Here is a 27,525-nt window from a genome sequence, read left to right on the forward strand (position 1 = left end):
TACCTAAAAATGGTTCACGAGCTATCTTGGATACAAAAGATGAAAAAACCACTGTGGAACCAGCCCCATACGGCTTCAAGATGAACTGTTTCATAGATGAGATTAGAAAACACCTACTCGCAGTGGTGAATAAGTGGTTTGATTTTAAACAGACAGCATTCACTCAGAAAGGAAAATAAAAATGTACTACTCTACAAAACCACTTCCAATTTACAGAACACAACTTAATTTAAGATCAAATTTGGTTGACCAAAGTAAGACACTCTACAACAATAAACCTTCTGACATCTTTTGCATTGTACCAGTGGAAGATGGCGACTAGATAAAGAACCAGAGATACGAGCTTAATTGTAATAAAGTTGTCAACAAATGTACCAATTATCTCAAGAAATCACTGATGAAACATAAAATCTATTACTTTGAAATCGATATACCTTGAATTCGTGGTGGACAGGTGATTTGAAATGACATTACAGTTTAAGTGTAATTTGTGAGGCGAGGCAAGACGCTATTAATCATGCAAGAATAAACCATGTTAAACTAAACTGTGACAACAATAATTACCTTATCGTTGAACTTACTTCGTTGACCACATAAAGAACCAGCGATACGAGCTTAATTGTAATAAAGTTGTCAACAAATGTACCAGTTATCTCAAGAAATCAATGATGAAGATGGTAAACTAGTTAATTTCAGAGGAACAACAATTACCTCACATTTTTCTCTCGAAACTAAAATTAATATGTTTTATTAAGTGGAAATTACTCCATTAAACTAAGTCTAGCTGTTTTTGTCTTTATTCTTTGATTTAAAAACGATGTCTGCTCGATTCTCAGACTTTACTGGCATCACAGGTTTAACTACTGATTTAACTTTCTTAAACATTGGGTAGTAGTAAATGATAGTTACACTACCAATAGCTAACATAGCTAAAAAAACATATGGTGTTGAACCTGACTTTGTCATTTCTGACTTTTTCATCTGATTTGAGTGTTCATTCATTTCAGGCTCTGAAGGTGCTTCTTGTTCTGGTTCTTGTTCGGTCTGTGGTTCATTTACTTTGAATGTGGTCTTGTCCTTTTTTAACCGTTTAAATTCCTGAGATCGTTTACCCAGTTCTCTTGACCATGCTAATTGTTTCTCTGATCTGGTCTTCTTAGGCTTTACGTTGGTTGTCACATGTGTCACAGGAGTCTCCTGATTCTCCATTTATCTTATTTGAATTTTCTTTTCCATCCTGATTTCATCCATCCTGACTATGTTCATCCTGACAATGCCCTAAAGTAATGAGTGAAGATGAGGCGAGGGCATTTGGTGCCCCCATTCTCAGACTTATCCACCCGAGCCATTTGTCAAGTTCATTGGTAATGATGTAATCTAAATCGAAGTACAGTGCTTCTTCATCATCTATTGGTATCCATTTTTCGGACTGTCTTACCCAAAGAATCATTAAGTCTGGCAGCCATCTTTGTCTGGTAGATTCTATGGTGTTAAAAGATTTCCTTCTCTGTCATGTTATCTAAGTCATTGAATGTAAGCTTTTTATTCAGGAAATCCTTTCTTTTCCCTGTTGCCACCAGAACATCGAGGTCTTGTTTGGCCACTCAGTCAAATAGTTCAAATTTTGTTGATTATTAGTTGAGCCTCGTTGACAACTAGAATTGACTATTCCTCGACTAGGATTGACTAGACCTTGACAAGGAGTAACTACATTTAGTGAACTATTCATCTACTTGTTAGTGCAGTTCTGTTGATAATTAGTCGAACTTTGTTGGTTACTACCAGTGTTCTGTTGGTAACTAGCTCCGATTCGAGCTGTGCTCTCAGGGCTGTGTCCGATTGGGTTTTGACTGATTACACCAATCTGTTTCTTTTTTTGTACAATTACAGCTGATGTCTGATTTATCATTGATTCCATTTAAGGATCAGATCAGATCCAATGATGTACAATCCCAGAGCTATTACATAGTCTAATCTTGTACGAGTGTCAGACAGTGCTTTCTGGTACCTAGCAATTGAAGTTGGGATATCCACGTGTTGATCAATACAATCTTGTAAGAGTTTTAAGAATTGCTTCTGCGCGTCCAATTCACTTCCAAAACTACCAATTATCGCTGTTCTTGCTTCAGCTTGTGCTCCTAAAATACAGTAAACATAAATTCTTATGCTGCCGTTGAATCTAACAATTCAACGCTCAGTTAAGCTCTTCTTATCATCCAACCATCATCATTCTGAATAATTCTCTCTATCTTAGCTATCTCAATCAATTCTAGTCGAGGCAAGGAATTAAGAAAAACAACAAGTATTTTAAATCTGAATGGATTTTATTGTCAAATAATTATAATATGAACCATCAAAAAACATTGTCGCAAAAAGTTTCTTTAAACATGCAATACTTAAGTTTCATTATATACACCCGTGTGCAAAGCACCAAGCCACAAAGAGAAACTACAGATACATTTTTTACATGTACCGTGCTCTATAGCCATGTTTTTCTAATTGTCCGTAACTATCGGTCTTGCAATCAGCTCCTTCATAATTTCGTTGCTTCCACCATAGATTGGCTGAACGCGAGCGTCGACGAATGCCTTGGCAATAGGGTACTCCCACATGTAGCCCCAGCCACCGAACAACTGGAGACATCTTGTGGCCACCTTGTTTTGAAGATCAGATGCCCTACAATAAGAAAACATGTCATAATATTTAGTTTTGGAGGAGAAAATTTCCCTTGTCAAGGACCATAACCACTTCAACTTAAAATAATAGGTTCAGATTTTGATCTGAAAAGGGAACGAGTAGACTTTTTTTGTCTCAATTCGATTCGACTGTCTAGATCCAGAACAAGCAGCCCCGAGGGTGGGGTTCTCTGGGCAGCACATTCCTCTTCAAACTACATGTACTCTTCAATGTGTGACTATTTTTTTGAGTGGTGGTGCAACTTTGAGCAAGCACTTTTGAACAATGATGAATGGTAAATGCAACTTGACAAGCTTACCAGTATTTAGCCATAGAAGCCGTTGACGAATCCAACCTCTCCTCAGCATGAAGAGCAAGGCATTGGTCGAGGAATGCTCTCCCAACGCAAACTTCGGTCTTGATTTCGGCAAGCTCATGCTGAATTGTCTGCAAGAAAGTATATGATTATAAAACAACGCCAGCAACTAGAAATCATCTAAACCAAGACTTGTCTTTATAAACACTTCGATATACTGACCTGAAGCTTAGATAAAGTCTTTCCAAAAGCCTTCCTCTGTCTCACATAATCTCTCGTCTCTTCAAACATCCATTCGCTTGACGCGATGGCCATATCAGCAACGATCAAGCGTTCCTGAGGGAGCTCTTTCATGAGGTAATAGAAACCCTTGTTTTCTCCCCCAAGGAGAGCCGACGATGGCAGGCGGACGTCTTCAAAGAAAAGTTCTGACGTGTCCTAGAAGTGTAAATATATCTCCGAAATATAGCAAATACTGAATGTAAAAGTATTTCAGATTTCTGATCCCAGGATACCATCTTACTCTCTTCAAACTAAAAAAAAAATTTTTTTTAAGAAAAGATTTTTGTTACAAATTACAGTCTCCTTATAATAGTACGACTAATTTTTGCAACTCACAGTGACAAAGTTTTGCGAAAGAAATCACACCTGAGCCTTGAGTCCAATCTTGTCCAAAATTTTCCCCTTGTTGAACCCCTTCATTCCTTCCTCAACTAAAAACAAACTGATGCCATGAGCAGCAGCCTTGGCCTGTGGGTTGGTTACCGTGACAACAATAACAACATCACACAGGTTGCCATTGGTGATGAATACTTTGCTGCCGTTGAGAATCCAGTCATCGCCATCTTTCCTGGCATTGGTTCTGACACCCTGAAGATCGCTGGATAAAAAATACACAATAGAGAGGTTCAGATTTCGATACGAGAACGAGGTGGCATGTTGATGGCTAGCGGGCCTCCTTGAATTTCGACCTCCTGTTCACGAGGTGGACGCCTTAACCAATAGGCCATAGGGATCGGTCACTGTGGCAATAACCCCAACTGACACCCAAAAAATCATCTCATCCTGGAGAACAAATTATCTCTGTAGTGCAGAATGAATGCTGAAGATATAATATATCATGCCTTCCTGCTCCTGGCTCACTCATAGCTATTGCTCCAATCTTCTTCCCAGCCGTCATATCGGGAAGGAACTTCTCCCTCTGTTCAGGCGTACCATATTTGGATATATACGGCATAACGATGTCAGAATGGAGGGAAAATCCAGGTCCGGTGCAGTTGGCATACATCCTAGAATGAATAAAAACATCTGTGAGACATGGTCGATGAACCCCTGAATTCACGAAGAATTTTCAAATGAAACTGTTTGCTCAGATAACTCTTTAATGTTGCCGACTGGCTGTACTCGGTAGAACCTTATCCTTTCAACACTAACAATTTTTAATCGACGATCGTTTTGAAAAGGCATTATCTGAGATCATATCTGAATACTTATCCTTTCATTTGTGGTTATGATTCCACATTGTGTTTGGGCAGATGCTAAGAAAACCTTTTGTTCTTTACCCCCCCCCCCACCCTAATTTCAAAAAGCTCTCCCCTTATTCAAACGTTTCATTAATACTTACTGCTCTTCCCAACAGATTGCTGCAGAGAGTAAATCTGCTCCCAGACCCCCATGCTCCTCTGGGATGAACGCTCCTAATAAACCTGTTTCGCCTGCTTTCTCCCATAAGGACCGATCCACCTTGCCTTGCTTCTCCCACCTGGCACAATACCACAGAAATAAGTTTATCTAGTGAAGTTGATGATTTCACAAAGTGACCAATCTGCAAGTGAAATTGAGATAACAGCGCTATCTGGGTTCGACTACCCAGGTCTACGTACACACCAATCATCATGGTGATATTCAAGGTAGTTTCATAATAAAATATAGGGCAGTGCGTCCTATCCAGAGTCATTCAAACAACCAGTAATACATAAAACCCCAGATTTTATCAGAGAATAAGACAGTTCAGAATTCTCCAGGATATGAATATCAAATCGACAAATCTTTCCTTCCCAACTTACCTTGTATGATGCGGGAGAACTTCCTCAACATAGAACTTCCTAGCTGTCTGCCGGAAAATATCATGTTCCTCACCAAAGATTCCTCTCGTTCCAATGTCGAACAATTTCTGAGATTGTGAAACTTCTGGCCTCTTTGAAGCATCAGAACTGAAAGAAAATATGACACAAAATGCAATACCTAGGATATCTTCAATTGGTGAACAACGGCCCTAATTGAAATTATAGAAAAGAGGACTAACTCTGCCCTGTCCTGCTCCACCCTCAATAATTAATGGTGGCCATTATCCTTACCTATCACTAAAATGTCGTCTTGTTACTAGAACCTTGGGATATTCTCTCTGTAATTTTCTGGTCACTTGATTCAATCTCAACATTGAACTTGAAGCTTTTTGGCAAGCCATGACTTTTCGATGGTTTTAAATCACAAAATGGCACTCTTAAGTATAACGCTATGATAACAATCTGTAATAAAAATATATATTGTGGTGAAGGACTCTGTCTATTCAGAGCGAGGTGTCACCCAGATGACAATCAACTTCGTACCAGTTAGAGGAAGTCTCCCAAAATGATGTGCGACTTATAATTACAGCAATCTGCCAGCAACCTGAAGACAACGCTAATGGCAGATTTGCCAGCATAAGAGTCAAGACTAAGAGTTACACCTGCATAGTGCATGCTTAATCAACTCAAATATCAAATCGTTAAAAACAGATAAAAGCCATGAACTGAGATGTAGAAAGCCAAAACAAACTTTGTGTGTAGCAGTACATGCCATAGGGATGTCACCTTACGCCGGTATCGGTCATGATCCGAATATTATATAAGAATTCGTTCGATTCGAATCATCCACCGATACCAACCTTCGGTGATGAGGGAGCCTTCCCGAAGGAGGTCATAGATCTTGACCTGCAGTGTGCCGATGGAAGGTCACGCAGGGCCAGGTCCAGGTAGAATCGAAATCGAAATCGAAGAAATCGAGAAGTCAATATCTGGGGAATTATATGAGTATTTTTGTGAGAAAGTTTACGTTGGTACAACTTTAGAATAATGAGCCGTGTACGTTTCAAAATGTGGACTTACTTTTAAACGGATGTTTATGAGGATTTGATTTAAGTGTGATTTGAGAACCGATCTATGCGAGATGCATGGAACGTAAATTTATCGTTTTGAAACTGCAGCCCGCAAGCGAGTGTCCCGGGTCAGGGCGCACCCCTTCTTTTTTAGCATCAACTGTTGCGCATGCGTCGTTGAACAGGAAGACCCCGACACGTCATAAATGACCAATCAGGAACTGCCAAGTCAATTTAGGAATCGTCATGACCAAGCCACGAAAGAACATTTTGGCCCTTATAAAAACGAGTATCTGTGACCCAGCCCTATTGTCCCGGCGATTCCTAAATAGCGACAACGAACCGAGATGAGCGCAACAGCTGCGAACATGTGGAAAAACTAGGTTTAGAAAATTTGACCGAACTCAACTTAAATCACCTCAACTAATTACTTATTTCTAATTAAGACTAGGTGTTTTCTTGTTAATGAATAAATTATCTTCTTCATCATCTAACCCCGTGAAAGGACAACTTGGGTCCTCAGCGAAGTCAGAATCAATGAAACTAATTTACCGAATAAAATACAGTCTAAACTCAACTCTCACACAAAAGAGAAGATCTCACTCATCAATTTAAATGTCTGACCTCGGTGCCGAGTTCCCGAATCGTACCTTCACGTATTTCACAAAGGGTAGAAATGAAGCTTCTGATTAAATAAACAGATTGCAAAATTACTATTCGTTTAAGGTTTACATCACATAACCTTATTTTAGTCAAAATGTAAACTATGATTCTAATGCTTCCTATAGTTTTGTACACGGTCCTTACATAAAAGATCTCAGCAGGTGCTGCCGAAAATAAAGTGAGCGAGTGTGCGACGGCTTGTAATAATTATATCGATCATCCACAGAAGAGAAATCATATGTAACATGCCTGTGATGATTGTCAATAAATTCAAGTTTTGATGAATCCTCAAGACTTTGATAAATTATAATAAAATGGGTAAACTTTTAATTAACCGTTTATCGTAGAAATTTTAACCGTCTGTTACAGGGATCTCTTGCCCGCCGAAACCGGACATTCGATATTCATCAGTCATTCAGTGACACTGACTCAGTGACGGACTGAGTGACCGATTTTGAGGGGTCGTTCTACCAACTAGCAAAAGAAGGAAGCCTACAGATCCAGCCAAATGGGAAGCAGTCATACAGAGAAATAACAACACTCCTGAAGCAGAAATGCAGAAATGACTGGAAGAAAAGCCAGGGAAACCAACACCCCCAATCAGATCAGCTGTGGCTACTTGACCGAAAAGACGCTACTACCATCTACCGTCTAAGAACAGGCCACTGTGGCCTGCGTGGGCATCTTAAACGTATAGGAGTAAGAGACACAGCAGAATGCCAATGCCAGACAGCAGTGCAAACACCAACGCACATCCTACAGGACTGTCCCCTGTACCAGGATTCACGAAATAGATTCTGGCCTAAGGACACGAAGGTCGAAGAAAAGCTGTGGGGAACACAGCCGGACCTTCAGGCGACAAGCCGCTTCATCTCCGCCACAGGACTGAGGTTATAGTACTTAGGCAGGTTGAACGCTGAAGAAGAAGAAGAGGGGTCGTTCTTATTCCCGACCTAAACCCCGACTTTACCCGACCTTTACGGACTTGCGGAAAATGCTGCCAAAATATAGTGTTTTTATCATCAGAATATTTATATCTAGGCCTATACTGTTTAGAGGTGTCATGACACTAATTGCTGACCATTTCATCATCTCATCACTTTAGTGAGTAGAAGGGAGGGAGCCGTGTCATGACACTAATTGCTGACCACTTCGACATCTCATCCGGGATCTCATCACTTTCGTGAGTAAGGGAGCGAAGGTGTCATGACGACGTTGGGTATGAATTCACATGGGAAAGAATCTTGTTCAAAATCTGATGATAATATCTCAGCTGATTTTCATTGACACTGCCATCAGCTGAAAGTAAACGAAAAGTTTAAAAATAGTTTAAAAATTCCATTACACCTAGCGCCAAAGCCAGCCACGTGCTATTTTCCCGCCATTAATGCTGGGTTCAGACAAGGCCGGTCACGAGCATAATCATGTACAGTTTACAAGAAGCGACAACCACAACTAACAAAGATGGCCGACTTGCAGAAAATTGCGGTCGGTTAATAGATGTAATTATTGGAGTTGATTTGCTCAACTTAGCATCGCTCAAAAGTCTTGAAATTAACAGACGTGCTGTATATGATGTAAACAGTACAAATATAAATATTCTGATAATAAAAACACTATATTTTGGCAGCATTTTCCGCAAGTCGGGGTAGGTCGGGAATTAGTATGACCGATTTTGAGTCATGAGTGTTATGAAAGTGTTCAACTATTCTTTTTCTAAGTCAAGGATCACTTATGCACAGCATGTTTGGGCATGTGCAAACATGTAGGCCCTACAAATAGCAATATGATGATGATGGTGACATAACCTGAAAAACCAATTTAATTAGGCCTATTAATATATTACGTAGCTCTATTGGACTTGAATTTAAAAAAAATTACACCCAGCTGTACTGCTGGCAATCAATAATTCGGGACAACTTTTGAGCTTAAAATTTGCTTGAACATGTGTAGTCCATGTTTTCAATCATTACCAAAATGATATTTAAAATGGTTTTTAAAGATATTTTAGGCTCTAAAACGTCCTGAAAAATGGGTCCCAACGAAGTCGATGGATCATGTGACTATCACATGAGCGTCATGTGACTGTCACATGACCCTCATGTGAGAGTCATGTGACAGTCATATGACCAACGTAAAAAGTAGCGCCATTTGCAAAATAATTTGTGTAGAACGATGTTGCAATAAATTTTTGCCTATTATTTATAATTCAGACAAAATGCCGAGTTTATTCGAGACGTGTGACAAGCTATTTGATTCCAAGAACTTCTATGAAGTGTTTTCGATCCCCAAAACTGCTTCTGCTAGTCAAGGTGAAACGATTGCTTTGTCAATATTTTTGTTTTCTTTATTGAATTATTCCTTATGCTGGTCGAAGTTGATTACTCTTTGTTTACTACATATTGATAATTATACACTAAAAGAACTTCAACTTCGGTCCCGGAATGCAATCAGCTAAGTGAGCCAGCAAATGATGTTGCGCATCTGATTATGCATTATTTACGTCATTTGCTAGCTCTCTGTGTTATGATATGATTAGCTGATTGGTCGGTTAGTTATGCGGCAATGCGCTAACTGTACCATCGGCCGGCACTCAGAACATGTCAAAAGGCCTAAATCATGAAATGTAAGCCAACTTCAGACAAAGCCATGGCATAAGCCATTTTGACCCTTTCTAATTGTAATGTTCTAGGGGAATACACATCAGCCACACATGGCCAAGTCAATTCCCCTGACCCTGTGTCAAGTTTCCGTGATATTTTTACTTGCCCTGGCATCGAGACTACGGTATATAGCAGACCAAGCCTTTTAGTTTTAGCCTCATCTGATCCCCTGTTAATTTTTGGTTCTAATTCTAATGGTTTGGATTGGGAGGGCCAGAAATTTGAGGCCTACATAGTTGTAGATGTGGGTTTTTTCATTCTCAGTGAAGAAGTCATACCATAAATTGTCACTGAGATGTCACCCTGATCGTGTCAGTATCGAGGATAAGGATGAGGCTACAGAGAAGTTCCAAACTATTGGCAAAATCTACTGTATATTATCAGATGAAGAAAAGAGGAAAGTGTATGATGAGACAGGTAAGAAAAGAAAGTCTTAGCCAGCACTTTTTGTCATGCCGGCTTGAGCTAGCGTTTTGGCCATGCATGTCAACAAATTGTCCTTTTTGACACTCTGAAACTAGTATGAAAGCCTCCCCCCTCCCCCCTCCAGCTATACACCCTGACTGTGAAACCTCTTGGCCATCAACTCTCTCGGACAGCCAGCTTTCTTAACCTGAAACAGACTATTCTGTGCTTTAATCTCAAAATTCCCAGAAAAAGAAGGAGAAATATTCATGACAGTTAATGGAAATTTTGTGATTATGATTATGGCCTGCTTAACTTTATGGCCCTAAGTTATTGAAAATACACGATTCCAGAAAAAAGGACAAGTTTTCAACAGATGAAACTTTGGGTTGAATTTTTTTCTTCTAACTGTTAGATTAATTTGCATCCACGACAATGTGTTTTATTTCAGGTGAAATTGATGAAGAGAACGACATCCCACCAGATCGAGATTGGTATGATTATTGGAGACTGGTGTATCACAAGATCAGTCCGCAAGAGATTGAAGAATTTACAAAGGAATATCAAGGTAAAATAGTACCTCGCTTTCTGCTGGCTTTAATCTGTCTATGATTATAATAGGAGTTCACCACACTCTTTAAATTCGAATACTAAATTACCAGAATTGTCTTGTTTACAAATGTGACCTATCGCAGCAAAACCAGGGGTAGGCCTATGTCGCACAGAAAATGAGCCTAAACGGCCGGTTATAGCTCGGTTTGATATTGACTTGGAGGTCTCACTGCAAACAAGCTATTATCGTTGCATAGAGTTAATTCGCAGGTGGCACTAATTTGTGGGGTTCTTCAGGAAAAGCGTATTTGATTCCTTTCTTCAGAATGACCTTATCTGTTGAAGGTTCCGATGAAGAACTGGACGATCTGAAATCTGCATACATGGACTTCGAAGGCAACATGGATGAAATCCTAGACAATATCATGTGTTCAACGATAGACGACGAGCCGAGATTTCGAAAGATCCTTACAAAGCTGATCAAGAAGAAAGAATTACCCGAGTTTGAAGCTTTTTCAAACGAGAAAAAGAAAACTCAAAAGGCTAGGAAAAGAAGGGTATTGAATTTTGCTCAAAACAGCCTACCGGTACTTATTTCATATCCCGTAGCCAACTTGCACCTTGGAGAGTCAGTTCGTCAACTAAATCTTTAATGCATTACATTTACAAGTAACACGGTCAAAATGTGCACGCATTGGTAAAGTCACTTCTGGTTCTTTTTATTTTAGGCTAACACAGAGGCTGCAGAAGCTGAGCAACACGCGAAAGATATCGGCCTCGTCTCCAGTGATGGTGACGTGTCTCTCATGGCGATGATTAAAAAAAATCAAGCATCGCGGGAACAACAATCTGACAATTTCTTTTCAATGTTGGAGAAAAAATACTCAAAACCCGAAGCGAAAGCAGGTGGTAGCAAGAAGAAGGAGAAGAAATGATAGACAACTCCGTCTTCGATTTGCTATTTCAAAGAACAGAGTTCAATTTTATATTATAAAAACATAAGATGGCCGTCTGTTGATTTCAATAAACTTCGTTTAGCTCGATAAACTGCATGAATCAAATTACCTGGCCTGCTAATGCAAAGGTTCGGGGTTTGTTGAATGGAGATGCTCAGTTGAGTTGTTTGATAAAGCATAAAGTTGTCATGACATGAACTAATACAGTAGAACGTTACCTCTCTATAAAGGACATCCTCAGGACTTACAAGTGCTCTTTCCCTCAGGGAGCGGTGTCCTGATTGGAGAGGTCAAACTGGAGGGAAACAACCGATTTTTGACCAAAACTAGTGTCCCTAATAGAGAGGTTGTCCTTAATAGTGAGGTGTCCGCTAAGGGAGGTTCCACTGTACTTTGGATTTGTCTGTATATGCTCGGAAAGAATTCCATGTCCTATCTTTATTTTGTATGATTGTGAAATATTTTGTGCTCTTAAATATGTATTTAATAAATCTCTTATTATCTTAAATGATTTGAAAACTTCCTTATCAAGCCGAAGTTGAGCAGATTTTGCCTTTGTCTAAAGAATTTTAGTTGTCTCTCATTCAGAGATTCCTGATCCTGGAATTGGTTCAACAGATTCCTTCTTTAAATTCGGTAGTTCCACTTTTTTTAGCTCAGATGGTGCCAGCTGGGGTCTTGTCAAAATCATTGGTCTACCTGAGGCTGATGAGGAAAGTCACGAAACTCCATGGTGGCCCAGAAAGGTTTTCCCTTGCACAATAGAATTCTATTGTGTATCCATTGTGTGAGGTAAAAAAATTCTGGGCCACACTCGTACATGAACTTGTCACCCAGTTCAAGACATCGGAGCGAAAGTGAGAAAAACGAGAATATTTCTGTTTTCCACCGCAAGGGGCCTGTGTATTTTACCGTCGCTCTAGACTGTTACCTGCAGAAATGACTTTCGGGCAATGAGACGAGACAGTAGTGCACCATATCTCTTCTGGATGTGCCCTCCCATTCATAACTCGCCATGTTGCCCGAGAGTGTACCAAGTCTTTGCTGGATGTGCCATGTCCCTTCACTATGCGTACTGATCTGTCTTATCTAGATGTGTACTCTCCCAACGTAGTGTACCATGTTTCTACAGGTTGGACCTTGTCTCCACCCTTAGGAAAAATGTGTCTCATTTTTAACATGGTGAATATCTGATAATTTTCATAAAGGGATTGCATGAAATCAGAACACCAGACCTGAAGAAACAGCAGCTCCTGCAACAACCATACCATAACATGCTGTCACAACCGGACCTGATAGACAGGAGATGCTGGCGCGGCAGAACCAGACCTGATTAAATTGCAGATGCTGTCACAACCAGACCTCGATTATGAAAATCGAGGAGATTTGTATGTGTCTAATTGACCAACTTATGTCTTAGTCACACAATCTCCGAAGACCGTCACAACCCTGGAGGAGACACTACAAATTGTATTTTGCTTCATCATTACATGACCGGAGACTGACCCACAGATTACCAGCTCAAAGTCAGCAAGTAGGATCTGATATATTGAACCAGTCAACAATAAGAACATGGTCGATCGAATTCTCCGACTCATCCTAGAATCGTGCAATGTAGATCTGACACAACAGCTCGACCGTACTACCAAGAAGATAGTTATAATGTATGTCTTCGATCTTCAGATTGAGTCTTGTGTGCTTGAAAGATTCTTCTGCTTATTGGCAACTCTGTCTCCCACCTTCCCGACATTATTTTGTTATAGCCTGACTATCATTGTGACCTGGCCTACCTGAGGTTGAGACACATCGACGTGACCACAGAGAAGACAGTTCACAGCCTTAATTGCTACCACAGAGACAATGTTGACACCTGGCCTGTCTGAAAGTAGACATCTTGTTTTTATCAAAGGTAGGCTACACTACTATCATGGCTTTTAAAGATAGCTTAGTACCTAAACACCCCATGGAGTAGGTCTTGCGCTATTGCTTATAACTAAATTGCCACAGGGACCTGGGTGTTCACACTTCAAAGGCTATGTAGAATAAAGAGGACCCTAGGATTTGGAATCAAAAACAAAATCCTTCGGCCGTCTTATCAGAATCGTGTATTGACACGTTGAAACTGCTCAATTTCACGTTGCGGGAGACCGGTGGGATTCGAACCAGCGCAAAAAGAAAAACCAATGGGGTCAGCGCCGCGGCCTCAGACCACTGAGCTACCGAAGTACATCTGGAATAGAGAGAGATGGGTAGCTGGTACATATTCAGCACGGGGGTGTGGGGGCGGTGTGCGACGCTGCTTGGGTCTTTTTGCGCTGGTTCGAATCCCACCGGTCCCCAACTACGTGAATAGGCCTAATTCCCAAATCTCACTCATATGATATCCCTTACGAAAAATGTGTCTCAATTTTATGATGGTAAATCCACAATTCACTATGGTAAACGGTATTTTACCGTCGCTCTATACTGTTACCTGCAGAAATGACTTTCGGCAAATAGTAGCCACCTTAGGCCTACTTGCGAATTAAATTATTTGATGGATGCTATATCAATATAGGCTAGCCACTGATGAAACACGAGGCTACCGCATCCTTTGCCGGCCCTGCTGATTTCCTCGGATGTGTTTCTAAGCATGCTCTGCTCAATAGTCATTTTCATAACCTAGGACTAAATGCCTCCGAATCGTGAAGGATGTATCTATCATATCAGATATCTTTTAATACAACTTTGTATTTTTTCTTCTGACAATGCCCTGACGTAACTGAGAGAGGTCATTCGGTACACCTCCTTCTTCCTTGACCGTTCTTCTCAGCGGAGGGGTGATATTGGAACAGCTGCTCATTTGCATAAGCAAAATGTTCTCTTTAAATGGCGCTCTCGTTTCAACATGAGGGCCAAAATAGTGGCGATTTACAGCTCAGCAGAATGATGTCGGCTGCAACCAGCCTCCGTGAACAACAGGTTAGTTCTTCCTGATTTAATATGTCGAAATCCGATTATTGGTAGTGTCCTGATTTCCAGTAAACGAGCTTTCTTTTCTCCTTGGTTTCCCAATGTTTTCATCTGTTTGATTTTGATCACATGCTTGCCCCATGCATCTGCGTTGTGTTGTGTACATTCTGTAAACATTGGATTATTTTGTAATGTGGACCACATTTCAAGCATATCCCGAACTAAAAGGTAATTTATTAGTTAGCTATTATTCTGACCAAGGTGTTGCACAATTTCTAGCTGGATTGGACCTGTTATTAAGGAGTATGAAGCAGATTTCGAACAATGGTTAAGCGTTTGGTCAGCGTTTTTCACCACTTCATTTCATTTGCAAAAATGGCGCCCCGTTTGTGAATATGACGACGCATTTAGTTCACTTTCTGAACTCTCTTAATAAAATATTCACTCTGTAACCTAGGTTATTACAAAGAACTACAATGTGTTCAAATAATCTATTCATCTTTGATGGATGTTTATGAGCGGTTTGCTGTGAATATGGCTGTAAAGTTGGGTGACGTATGGAAGCCACCAACCATAACATATTGAAAACATTTCATGCACGCGCCTGCCTGTTGCGTCACAACACAGCTGGTTGAAATAAATTTGATAATTAGGTGAATTACTCTCCTATTTTTCCTTGAATAGCTGTATGATTTATGTAAAATAAGTTCTTTTAGTTACTTGAACACACTGGACGATAAAATCTGGTAGTATGAGCATTGTTTTGGTGAAGTTTAGCATAAATTATGTGCGTTTTGTTTTCCTCCGTCAGCTGTTGGTTCTAAAAATAGCACGCATATGGGGTCGTGTGTATCATTATTATGACAACAGTTGTTTGTTATGTCTATGTTGATATGTGTCAGTTTCAGTGGGTCACTGGGCCTCAATGTTCTTTTGTTGAATATATTGAAATGTCATGGGATCCGAATGAATGTAAAGACATCTTGTGGAAACCCCAAAGGTCTGCAATCATATCTCAATGACAATGTAAGACGCTAAATACGTCATTGTGATGTCAAGGCCATTATTGTCGACAGTCAATGGTACATGAACCTAAAATTTATTTTGACTTTGATGAGACTGTTTCTACAACAAATAAAGAAACATGTGATCCTAATCATGGAGGTAAACCTCCATGTCCTAATACATTCCTGTATGCTGAATGGAAACCATTAATCACTAGCACTTTGCAGACATTTGATATCCTTTTCTTCAACGATCAGGACTGACAAACTGGATGGAGGTATTTTACATTCAGTGTTTTATTGAAGTCCTTGGCTATGATGATAATTCAAATACGATGAATGAAAGTGGTGATTTCCTCTCCACAGCAGAGCTGACCTGGCATAAGCCTAGCCCCACTCCATCTTGAACTAACTTGACCTTTTACAGTTCCATATAGCTCCCACTGGCAAGTGTGACGATAATAAAGCCAAGGCATGCTGCTGCTATTGTCCAAGTATCACATCTCAACGCCATGCATATAAAATACCATCCATACTGCTCCAAATTACCATGAAATAATTGCAAGGCATTTCGTACCACAAAGACATTCCAATTGCCTCAGTGAAACTTCTTATTTTTACCTGGGCGCTTAAAGAATGGTGTCAGAGAAAGTTGGCAGGCTGTCCTGTGTCATGTTGTGCAGTTGCTGGTCTGACTACATCAGTGTCTCAGGTACGCTTAGATGGAGTTGGACAGCATTTGACTCTCCAGCTCTATCCCCAGTCCCACTCCCATTGTAATAGCACTGACCTCTCCAGGAGCAGTATGGATTGGTATTGTCCAAATTTCTATTGTGTCTTGATCTTTTGAGTGTTCCGGATTGCTGCAGAATGCATTGCTGGATGTGATCCAGGACGTGCAAGATGGAGGACAACATAGCATTGATGGCCGAAGCGTTACTGCGTGTGAGTACTCTTGAAGTTTGGAGGTGTCTTCCGAGTTGTAGTTCATCATGTCCTGGATGTGATTGTCCCCATTTGTCACAACCATGTAAACTTGACCAAGTCGACTTGTCATTGATTGAGTTGAAATCAGTTACAGTCAGTGCTGTTGGAATGGAAGGTTTTACCTTAACCTTTAGATCCTCCTACCTACATCTACATGTAGTCCACATCCTTGGTGTCATGTCACATTATGGATTGGAAGCACTACAAACTTGTGTTCTCACATTCGAATGAGATAGCAGATCATCTGACACATCTCTGACCACCCAACCTTAACTTGAACTGATAACGAAGCTCTATAGTTTACGTACTAGTAGTAGGAAGTGATTCAACAGGTTGCTTTGTGCAGCAAGTCCTTCAGTCTCGGGCAGACTGTGCACTTAGGATTTGGAGTCTTTACGCATGCATTTCATAGTCTTTTGAGAATGTGACTGCTGTCCGTGAGACCGCACCCAGGGCTTCCTCCTATAAACTAAGCAGCCTGTTTGGGTTTCAAGCTCAGCCAGTTGGCACCAGAAAACCACTAGGCTGTCCCAGGGGGTGCCAGGATGCTGCCCTCCCCCCCCCCCCCAACAGCTTGGGGTAAAAAACGTTATTGACATACTGCTTCATCATAGCTATTCAGGGGCTAATTGTACCTTACCTTTATACTTACATCGTCATTGTGAGTTATTGGATCATATCCGCTCATGCATGTTACGTTTGATTGCGTGATGTCACAAGTTCTGTAGGCAGCTGATCCTAGTAGTATCGCAGCAACCAACGCCCCTGCGAGCCTGCTATTGCATGACTTTGTGTTTGTCCTTTTCAGTTTTCTGTAGGTGGTATAATATTTACTACCACGTATAATAAAACTCTTAATACTAGGTATCAATATCGATCATGTTGCCTGGTGGCACAATGACATTTTATTCGCTTGTTGACATTTGAAGAATGATGCTCGGATTTTGATTGAAAACCCTTGAATTAGAATCTACTCGGAGAGATGCTGATGGCCATAATGGAAACCAAATGTGGTGTATACAAAGTTTGTGATGCCGATGGATTTGAATTTGAAGAAGGCGGTAGAATGCTTGTTGCAGAAGAACGTGAATAAAAAGTGCAGACCATGGCTTGAATGAAGCTGTGTATTATGTAGCAATAGGATTCATTATCGTGTATGTGTGGTCGAGGCAAGACATAGGCGTCTATCACACTGTGTCTGTTGACAAAGTGCAGTAGTGTGTGTATACTCAACCAGGAAGTAATCGGAGACATATACCATTCAAATAAGGAAGGAAGCTATTGATTGATCATATCACACTGGTCTTGAAATCATTTGGGGAAGGGGGTGCTACAAATGTACACGTAGTGGCTATATTCTAATCCGGCAGTGGGGCATCGACATGCAGTTCATGTAATTGTAGCTGTTCTGAAAAAAGGCAGTGAGCACTTTTTGAGGGGGAGGGTGTGACAGTCCACACCCTCTTGATTTCATCCAAAAGAAATAGTAGGAATAAGGGGAAAGTGCTGAAGAAATCCATGGTAAGTAGAGTCACAATCTAGTGTGGCACCTTGGCAAAGGAGAATCGTGTATAAATCGCAAGATTTCATCCATCGCATCGGCAAAACATGAAAGTCATGCTATCGTCCGATTGTATCAATATACTTCAACCTCATTGCAGTGCCACCTTCAGTATAAGAAGAACACTAGTCTAATTCTCCTTTCATGTGCGCCGAGGTCTCCAGACAAATCGAGCGTTATGTCCTCTTACTCCCATCTCAGTATAATCTGCATTTGTCACTGTTGATTATTTCTAGGGATGAAAGACAGTAGCGTTTCTCGCCTTGGCGTGGTCGATATAAAATCGCTTTTCTCGATTACTGCATGACGCCCTGTGGGAGAATCAGCTGTCAGTGGTTTTGTCGTGATGCAAGTCTGTGATGACACTTTCCAGCACCACATTTTTTTCTCGTAAAGAAGCAATTGATAGATTCTGAAAGGAGGTAGAGGCTAGCAGGTCAAGTTGCAATTGGACAGGACTACTGCACCGGCATGCTAAAATGGAGTGATTATTGTACTTCAAGCATCAAAAATCCCTTGTTTGCGGGGCATTTAAAACAAATTCTCCCTTGAAATAAGTATCTCTCCCTCATTGCCGCCTTTAATCCTGTCTTTTCAGCAGTTTAAATTCAACCTTGGAGCTAAGCCTTTCTTGCCAGGCGAGTACGGAAACTTCGGACCAGGCATCCTTGATGCCGAGGATACATCGTTCTCTGGGAAACCCACAAGTAAATTAAACTTAAGGAATGGCCAGGTAAGTCATGCTTCCTAAAAATCAACCATTTCAGTGATACTTCCTTCAGGGCTTCAGGGGGGCAGAGCAGCTGAGCAGCTAAGCAGCTATCAGGTTTTTGCTAAAGGTACATGTACATGTAACTTAACTTTTAAAACTGTTTTTACTAAATAAGTTTAAGCAGCCTGGCAAACCTGTTTATAAAATATAAACTAATGCTTTGCTTTGATCTGCGATTGCCAGTTCTCGGAAGTGTGCAGTTGACAGTTTAAAGATCCTTACATGTTGCTGTGATCAAAGCTGAGGGCGTCTTGCGGAGTTTGACATTTTTGCAATCGGCCAAATTTTATTAAATATATGGCAACTTGGTCTCTTGGTCTTCATTATCGGATTATCTGCGAAGTTCTGCAAGTTCAGCCTTTCACAAAAATTTCACATTTTTTATGGCAAATTTGCCTATACATGCTATAGGACTTCGAGATCAAATTGTCTTCAAAATCAGCCTTGCCTCTACATACAATACCATATCTTTATTTAGTTCTTGCTTTCATGTAAAAGGCTAGCCTCTGCCTCAGTGTTCACAACTGTGTACATGTACATCTTTCCGCTGTCCATATTTCACAATACATTGCCTTGTTTATCAAATTTCAGTTTCAGGTTTTGTAATATATTTTGTAATAAATCTAATAAAAACATTTTATCTAAGCAATCCTTTGTCTTTGATTTGAAAATGCTGTTCCAACTGTCATGACAATATAAAAATAACTTTCAAAAATCTTGTTCTTTTCCTTTGAATATTGTTCTCTCTCAGATCTTCATCATCGAATTGTTCATTGACCAATGTTGTCTACTCTACATCAGTACAGGCTACAGCATGTAAAGTGAGACGGAATCCCCTGCCCAAGCTGTGTTTACACAAACAAGGAAGTACATTGTGTGACACGAAAGAATTATGTGCAGGTTAAATGAACTCCACCATGCAGGTTTATACAAAGTACATTTTGTACTATCAACATTCAAACATGCCTCCCCAGTTCACTAGATGTTGGTATGAATTCATGATTGAAATCGCAAAACTAATGGATATCCAGAATCCTTCAGACCATCACAGCTGGCAGTTGCTTCGTAGAAATGATCGTATCAACCATAGATACATGTAAATTCAATTGTCTGGATGACTTTGGGCTGCTTTAGGGGATTATCCAGTGGAATCCATTCGAAGTGGACACCCAACCCTTCCGCACGCTGTCTCAAAAAGAGTCCAGGAATAGGGACAGATTGGTGCGACTGTGCATGGTATCTGTATGAGAAAATATCCGTTTACTATCAGTGGAAGACATGAATCCCTCGGGACATATTGGATAGGCCTACAATGCTTGCACCATAATATTCACATTTTATGTAGGCCAATGAAGGCTATCCCCTGTCTAGACAAGGCTGCATACATGTATGAATTCATGCAAGGGGTATTGTTTTATACAAATCTTAGGTTGAACTCTCTTCAGTCTTGTGTACTAATACATGACGTTGTTTAAATACGGAAGGCTGATCATTTGCCGAGTATGGATACATGCACCAATCTCAAACCTCCAGATCTGTAAGTGTGGCCTGGAAAGATACATTTGTTCATGTGACCCCTGCCCCTTCTGCAGCTGAATACAATTTACTTGACACTGCTTCACTGATTTAACATGTACGAATATTCCCTGCCTCTGAAGACAAGGGCATGGATCTACCTCAAGGCTTGTGAAAATGATTTTAATCTCCATCCAATTGACTACTTGATAGTCAAACCAACGATTGATCGTTTTGGTGAATTTTATTACCAATTGATCATGTCGAGATATTGAACCATAAAATCCCTTGATGATCAGCTATAATCCTCTTTCACTGACATGGACAGTGCTGGGCCTTATTGATGGATTGGAAGCCACAACTGATAATAATTCTTCTTGTGAGGTGCAGTGAGGGTGATTTGTGTGAATGCTGCAGTGCAAGTGGGTGTATTAATCTTGTCAAGGCTAATCGCTGTTTGGCTGAGCTGACAACGTGACCAAGCTGTGATGGGAAGAAAAGGATGGGTTTTACTGTCTGCTGATGGTTGTTTTAAATAACGGTGTCTCACATTTTCGTTGTGGATCGAAAAAAACTTTCTTTAAAAGTTTATGACACTGATATGGTGAAAGAACAGACTTCCTACAAGTCCAGGGCAAAAAACTTGTTATGACAGTTGTTTCGGTGTCCAACGTACGATAATTATCCAGAGCAAATCTGAGGAGCTCTGTTTGCTTTAGTGCAAGCAACAAGCAGTGGCACAGATGTTTTACCGTGTTAGGCACTTGATATAAGGCAGTGATATTATTGACTTGACAATGTCAGTAAAAAAATTACAGAACCCGGACCTCGTATTTGACTAACACTTCAGCATAATTGAGTGTGCCGATAACCGGATTCCGAGTCTTTTGAAAACAAGCTACTTTCGGCTGCAAACATTTACCGAGGAACCAAAATCCTCTTGAGGTTTGCTGGCATTACAATGAATTATTGATTAATGTGGGTGATGGGAGCAGAACTATCTATTACACCAGTCTATAATGACAAGAACAGACTCCCGCCAGGGCCCCGGGAATCACTTCCTCTTCTCTTTGGTCTTTGGCACAGGATCCTCAGACGCGAATGGGCAAATACAAGGATTAGGAACTTTCCTGAATCCGCGAAATCTGTATCAAGTGGATCTATCTGGCACTACTAGCTGTTACATCCCTGATTGCATGATGGTGGTGTGTAAAACTCGTGAATGTAGATATTGATTTCCCGTGTGGGGAAATCACATCAGCTGGCAAGGGGAGCCAGCACGGTATCCAAACGATTTTCAGCACTCAACAGTTGGTTCCACTGGATTGCAGTCGAGTTAACCCTCATGGATTGTCTAAGGCTGGTTGGAAGATTGCGTTTTGGTTTGACCTACATGTAAACTGGGGGTGGCAGGTCGGTAATGAAGGGGGAAGGGGTTAAACCTGTCAATGGTCAGTGTCATGACACAATTTCGGTTAAAAACGCAAAAGTGTGACACACTCGACCAGACTCAAGGCTGGCATGATGTCCCAAATCCATACAATGATTTTGCCATTCTGGCATATGATATCAAGAGAGATAATCCCTGCCTCGGGGCAATTATCTAAATCGAGGCTGTGTTAAAAATATGGAATATTGACAATAAAAATGTCCTAGTCGTGAATTTCTAAAGTTGGTGATTGACCAAAGACAGAAATTTTGAAATTAAAAAGGGAACCCATTGCAAGACGAGCCAAGGCATTATCACTTGAGAAGCAGAATTTGAAAATTGATTCAATTATCACCTTTAAAATACCCAGGGGTTGCAATTCAACAAAAAGATATTGAAATAATTACAGTGATTAGTGGCAACTTCAGATTTCAGGAAAGTTTGCCAGAAAGGAAGGCTGGTGTTCTTTTTTCTGGAATGGTTTGCCCCCAGCTGACAATCTGATGACATTGATCGTGGATAGGAAACACGGCCAACCAGGCAATGCTGCATTTTTGTAACCTTGGCGTGAAACACACCTTCTTTCATTCATAATCTTAGGTGTTGCTTAAGACATTTGTTCTAGTGATGTATAACTTCTTACCATGATTGAAAATTTGAAAAACGTTCATGTTTACCGGATTCTAACTCGTATTCATTGCAGGTCTGATTTTCCCGGTTATGCCTGTCTAGATTTACTGACGTACACGGCTTGCAGAATCAGTCAATCAGCTGATCAGGCAGAACGAGACGCCACAATGGTGCCAACATATTGCATGGCACAACTCGTTTAAAGCAACTAGAAATTGCACTAGAAGTAACAGTTAGACAGGCTACGTTGTATCGGTTTCTAAACTCGTTGCTTAGAGTCATTTAGACATCGGAGATAGTCATCCCCCCAAACCATATGGTACATTGTTCATGTTCAATACCGTTGTCTAGATTATGGGTTGGTCAATAATGTTAGTAGATGAGGCTACCTGGATGCTAAATCACAAGCAGGGAAGCATCAGCAGTCAAGAAATCGATGACGATGATAGTCCAGGGTCGAATGAAGAGAGACAAGGACTTTCAATGACCAGTGAGGAGACTTCAATTTTGAATCAAACAGATCAGTAAGTGTCAGTATGGTGACGGTGACGTCCATTTACGTTTTATTGTAGTTCCTAGTCAAAGTGATGATAACCCTTGAGGCTTGATACTTCAGATCAGATTGGTCTTTACAACTGCTGCTGTGTCTTCCTTTATTCGTGTGAATGATTTCATATTCCGATCCGTTCTCTCACGGGATCAATACCCAATACAACTTGCTAATGGGAATCATTGAATAGACTTGACTTCTAATCACAACTCATCACAAACATTGTGATTGCTCCTAAGATGCGGGATGGAGTTGGTCTTTCTTTCGTTTTCCCTTGCATGGTGCGACTTCATCGAGTTGCTGTCATTGGAGTTCGGTCCGTTCGCTTCCAATGCACAATGGTGTCATATTAGGGAAGAAAATTGCACCTGTTAATGGCTTGTGAGAATTGTCTTTACAGGTCAAACCTTCATCAATTTGAGTTTCGGTTACCTGTTTACTACTGGGTGGTTCTCAATGTTTTGTGTTTATTCAACCTGAACATTTGTGCAGTGGTTTAATGCAGTGTCTGTGCTTGTAGTTTATTAGGCAATTCAATTTTAATTTTGCATGTTGTAGTTTAAGGCTAAATCTGTGTAAGTGGGTGTATACGTACATTATGGCAAAAAACGACCATTGGCAAATATCCTCCTAAAATCTATAGCCTAACAGTAGTAGCTTATTGATCCATAGTAAACTCGATACTATTAGAACATGAAGATCAACTGGCAACACAACAACAAAACAGAGTTTGTTCGGATCATTACTACTGGTAATATTATGGATCAGACCGAACAACCTTGCATTAGACACAGGTTCGATATCTGGGGCTGAGCCCAGGGACAAAACATCAAAACACATTAGTTGCACTAGACTACAAGTACAAGTTGCCTTCACAGTGTAATTGAAGCGTGGCAGTTACTGGTTGAGGTGTCTGGCTTGCCATCCAAGGGGGATAGCAGTTAGCATCATATCACGGTATGGTCACTGGTTCGTCCTCCCAGGCCGAGCTCATGATCAAGAAAATTGTTTTTTTTCGTTTGCTCAGACTTTCTTGAAGTGTAAAGACCCATCAAATATGCATCCGCTGGAATTATTTCATATTCCACTCGCTGTGGTCTCGTGGAAAGAGAGTGTGTTGAAATCATTCCTGGGATGTCTTAGTATTGACAAGTGTCGATGTTCTGAACACCATGCTACAGGCAATGGATATTACATGTATGTGATATTGATAGTAATTCACTCTCAAAAACCGGTAAACCTACCCATTCCATCTCCTCGCACATTTTTTACTGACACCAAGTTAGAATTGAGTCGAAATATTGATTTTCTCCAAGAAATTCATCGACACGAAGGTATGACGTCAGCAAAGACAGCAACAGATGTAACTGACCTTTCCATTCATTCGAAACAATGAATTACCCTTGCATCGCTCTCATTCGACTTTGAAGCGAATATTGGTCGCAAATGTCTTCTGAAGATTTACCATTATTTCCAAATTAAATTCCGACAGTATCATCCGGAGGGATTGCCTATAGAGCATGGCGTGGACGTTTGTTTTTAGACGTAGGCCTATTCACTGACCTGCCTCTGTAGTAACTTTTGTAGCGCAGACATTCTGTCTTTGGTGGAGTTAATTATAATAAACACCAGCTTCGAAGCTTACACCTTTCCCACAATTTTTGAACAGGGGGTTAGGCTATGCCACCCAAGTTTATTTGTATTCATGTGGCGTGAAAATGGTTGCTTGGTGACATTCCCAAGGTCTCATGTTGGTCGGTCCATAGTGGACTTGAACCCCCAACATTTGGCCAAACAGAACAAATGGCTCATGCTCCTCCACTAGACCATACCATCCCTGCTAACTCAAAAATGAGCAGCTAATCTTTTTTTAAATGATGCATTAACAGTTCATGACCCTTTATTAATTCATGTGGGGAAACGGTTGTCATCTCTGCTACCATCCACTTGCAAGCTCGGCGATATGAATCTACTCAGTAAGTAGTGATGATCATATGGTGTAGAAAAATGGATCGATGTTTGATGTATCCGAGTGACGTGCTTGTATCATGAGTGCGAGATGAAATGCACTAGACCGTGAAGTCTGAAGTTGTGTGTATGCAAATCTATTATTCCTGGCGAGGACTTCATCTGTTTCCATGGGCGAGACAGGTATTTATCAAAGGTTGATCCTCAGTTAGTTCAAATATTCTGATGAGCTTATCACTATCAGTCATAAGATGGTGTTTTGGTGACTGTATAGTGTATGCCAGTTCGTTATTAACAAGCACAACTTAAAAAACTTTCTTGCTCTTTCATGAAACATATTCTGCATATTAGGAAACCAATGGTTTTAATGTGAGATCAGCACTTGCCCTGTGGAGTAATTGTTACTGAAGGTAGTGGGACTCCTAAGACATTCAGGTCTCTAATTTTTTTAAATCGAACTGCGTTTTAGCAATTTTCTTCGAAAGTAACTGCTGATAGGTTGCCGCCAATCTTTTCACCGCTATTCCTCCTGGCACCCAAGACTGAAATCAATATCTGCGCCGACTTCACCAGATAGCTATCAAATGTGCATTATTAGTCGAGATACGGACGTACGGCTGCCGCGAGTGATGCCGTCGCAACAATCAGCTGATCGCCAGGCAAGGAACGATGAGCGTAATGGGGTAAGATGGCTGCGGGGCGGCTTTGCGTTGTTGAATCGACTTCCTCAGCTGATGGCAAGTTATTGCAATATCGCCAAGTATAAAGGACGTCATCGACATGTTCAAATGTGCGTCTGTCTGGTTGGATCTAGATGAGTTGACAGCTGGAATGATGGCTAAGGAGGTAGAATCGCTTTGATCTTTTTGGAATTGAGAATTTTCTCTTGACGGGGGGGTGTTTGATTTTGGTTTTAAAATGAAAAAGCGTGGTTAAAAGTTCTCTGCTTTATTAAGAAGGGGTTTTAAAGCCTGTGTGCTCCTTTAATGTCATAAACTATAAATAAACCTGCGTGGTTCAATAGTCAATAATTCAAAACACAGAAGTTTTAAAACATCATCATTTGTCTTATTATAAAAATCACTCTCTGGCGGTGCATCAGATTAGTTTCCATCAAAAATTCTCACAGATTGCAGTTCAAAGATGCTGAAATAACCTGTATTTTGCACGGTAGACAGGACATTAGTACCGTTCCACAGAAACTTTGGAAGAAACCTATTCAGACTCTGTTGCACCTAAGCTGTATCTTTTGTACAGAAAACTGCATTTATGCACACAGAATCCGCATTGACTGAGTGTGAAATTTTACCCGGATTTTGCAAGATTAATCTTTCATGTTGCAATGAGGAGTGAGGTTTTAATGGGCAATTTGAAAAGTCGAGCTGAAGATGTCTCATATCACGAGACAGCTGCCGGTGATTGCGAAAGAAAAACATTTAAAACAGCCCTGATGAATTTCATCACTTTGAACTTGATAATTAACAGAGAGTTGCATTCCATTGTTTCTCTGTTATTATGTAGAAAAGCGTCCTGGAAAAGGCTCCGACACTTAGTTAGATTGCAGTGGTTGAACTCTTCAATCAATATGGATTGAATTTGCCAGTAATCATAAGAATTACTCTGAATGACCTGTCGACGCAGGTACATGACTGGCATTACTCCTGATGGGAATCACCTGACCAGCTGATTTCTATCGATGATGAGGAATGCCTTCTCGATGGCAATTTCAGAATGCTAACTACCCGGGCTTTATCAAAGGTGAAATACCACACATGAGGAGCTAAAGTGGTGCAGGCAAACTTCAAGGATAGAATTCTGCCTTCATTTACCCAATAAAAATGTTGGAATAACATAGCATTTCATTTTGCTGCGAGTCTCTGAAGAGATAAAATTATTTAGTAGGGCAGTGTCTCTGCTATAGAGGATAGAGTACGTTGGGTTTGTTTATGTACACTCACATATGTGCACAGTAATACGTACACTCAGAGGGTAGAGATACGTACCGAGAAGTGTGTTTACCAATACCAGATGATTTTTACGCATTTAAAGAAATTATGTAAAAGAAGCAACAAATTTCTTTTACCCCCTAACGTACCCTCAAAAACGAATCGCAACGGAAACCTTGAGGAGAGGCATGCAGTGGTAGGACTATTGGCCAATACGATTCTCATAATCATATGACTAACTGCCAAAGCGTTGTCACAATGCCTCGTGGGCTTCAGTTCCACAACTGCTCATTACCAAGGTTCAAAAGACCGACGAATGCCTGCGAGGTAGAGCCGGCTCGAAATTTCTTCCATTAGTGGTCAGATTTATGAGAATTGCATGCTGGAACTGGTGGTGGGTTCCAGTGATCAATGCAGACCATCTTCGGGTTTTTTACAAGCGTCTCTACATTTATAGACCTTCACCAACAGACCGAGTTCGGAAGAAGATGATGTAATACCCTTGTTTCCATTTGCACTGCTCCGGCGTCTAAACAGACGGGCCATCCTCAACAAACTATTTAAAAGTCCGTGCCTGAGCCAGAAATGTCACAAAGTTGTCATAACACAAAAACTGCACAGCCCGAAGGCAATTTCCCAGGTATGCAACTTGATCAATCCTTAAAGTGCACCGGAGCATTCACCCCCACACCACCTGTGTATATAGCTATCTTTTTATCGAATATCTTTTGATCTTGGTGGCTAAATTTATCTGCAAAGATTTTATTTTGCGTTGAATGTTAGAAAATGAGTAATGAGCTAGAGGCTATTCCAATCCTCAGTGCTCATGTCTAACTTTTCTTGG

At 40.6% G+C, this 27,525-nt stretch overlaps 3 protein-coding genes across 4 annotated transcripts in view; 2 read left to right on the forward strand and 1 right to left on the reverse strand.

Annotated features, from left to right (window-relative positions):
* Nucleotides 1–2,303: 2,303 nt before the first annotated feature.
* On the reverse strand, nucleotides 2,304–8,861 carry LOC135497794 (long-chain specific acyl-CoA dehydrogenase, mitochondrial-like). Of its 2 annotated transcripts, XM_064787713.1 has the most exons (9): nucleotides 8,765–8,861; nucleotides 5,350–5,520; nucleotides 5,059–5,205; nucleotides 4,617–4,754; nucleotides 4,117–4,281; nucleotides 3,641–3,872; nucleotides 3,215–3,430; nucleotides 2,996–3,123; nucleotides 2,304–2,676 (listed from the first exon to the last, which is right to left on the reverse strand). In XM_064787713.1, the coding sequence occupies exons 2-9, from the start codon at nucleotides 5,457–5,459 to the stop codon at nucleotides 2,496–2,498; spliced, it is 1,317 nt and encodes a 438-aa protein (XP_064643783.1). In that variant the 5' UTR covers nucleotides 5,460–5,520; nucleotides 8,765–8,861; the 3' UTR covers nucleotides 2,304–2,495. The 2 variants fall into 2 exon arrangements, with proteins under 2 accessions (XP_064643783.1, XP_064643784.1); XM_064787714.1 differs by lacking the exon at nucleotides 8,765–8,861 and having other exon boundaries at nucleotides 5,350–8,287.
* Nucleotides 8,747–12,282, forward strand: LOC135497795 (dnaJ homolog subfamily C member 9-like). Its single transcript, XM_064787715.1, has 5 exons — nucleotides 8,747–9,103; nucleotides 9,719–9,871; nucleotides 10,311–10,427; nucleotides 10,757–10,968; nucleotides 11,140–12,282. Exons 1-5 carry the CDS (start codon nucleotides 8,917–8,919, stop codon nucleotides 11,344–11,346), a joined length of 876 nt encoding a protein of 291 aa, XP_064643785.1. The 5' UTR covers nucleotides 8,747–8,916; the 3' UTR covers nucleotides 11,347–12,282.
* Nucleotides 12,283–14,244: 1,962 nt separating this feature from the next.
* The window catches only part of LOC135497655 (uncharacterized), a 38,520-nt gene continuing 25,239 nt past the window's right edge, over nucleotides 14,245–27,525 (forward strand). Inside the window, exons 1-2 of the mRNA XM_064787486.1 lie at nucleotides 14,245–14,328; nucleotides 18,470–18,604. Coding sequence (XP_064643556.1) covers nucleotides 14,293–14,328; nucleotides 18,470–18,604 — 171 coding nt within the window. The 5' untranslated portion in view covers nucleotides 14,245–14,292. The remainder of the gene's footprint in view (nucleotides 14,329–18,469; nucleotides 18,605–27,525) is intronic.

This window comes from Lineus longissimus, chromosome 13, assembly GCF_910592395.1.
Source record: "Lineus longissimus chromosome 13, tnLinLong1.2, whole genome shotgun sequence".
Lineage (NCBI taxonomy): Eukaryota > Metazoa > Nemertea > Pilidiophora > Heteronemertea > Lineidae > Lineus > Lineus longissimus.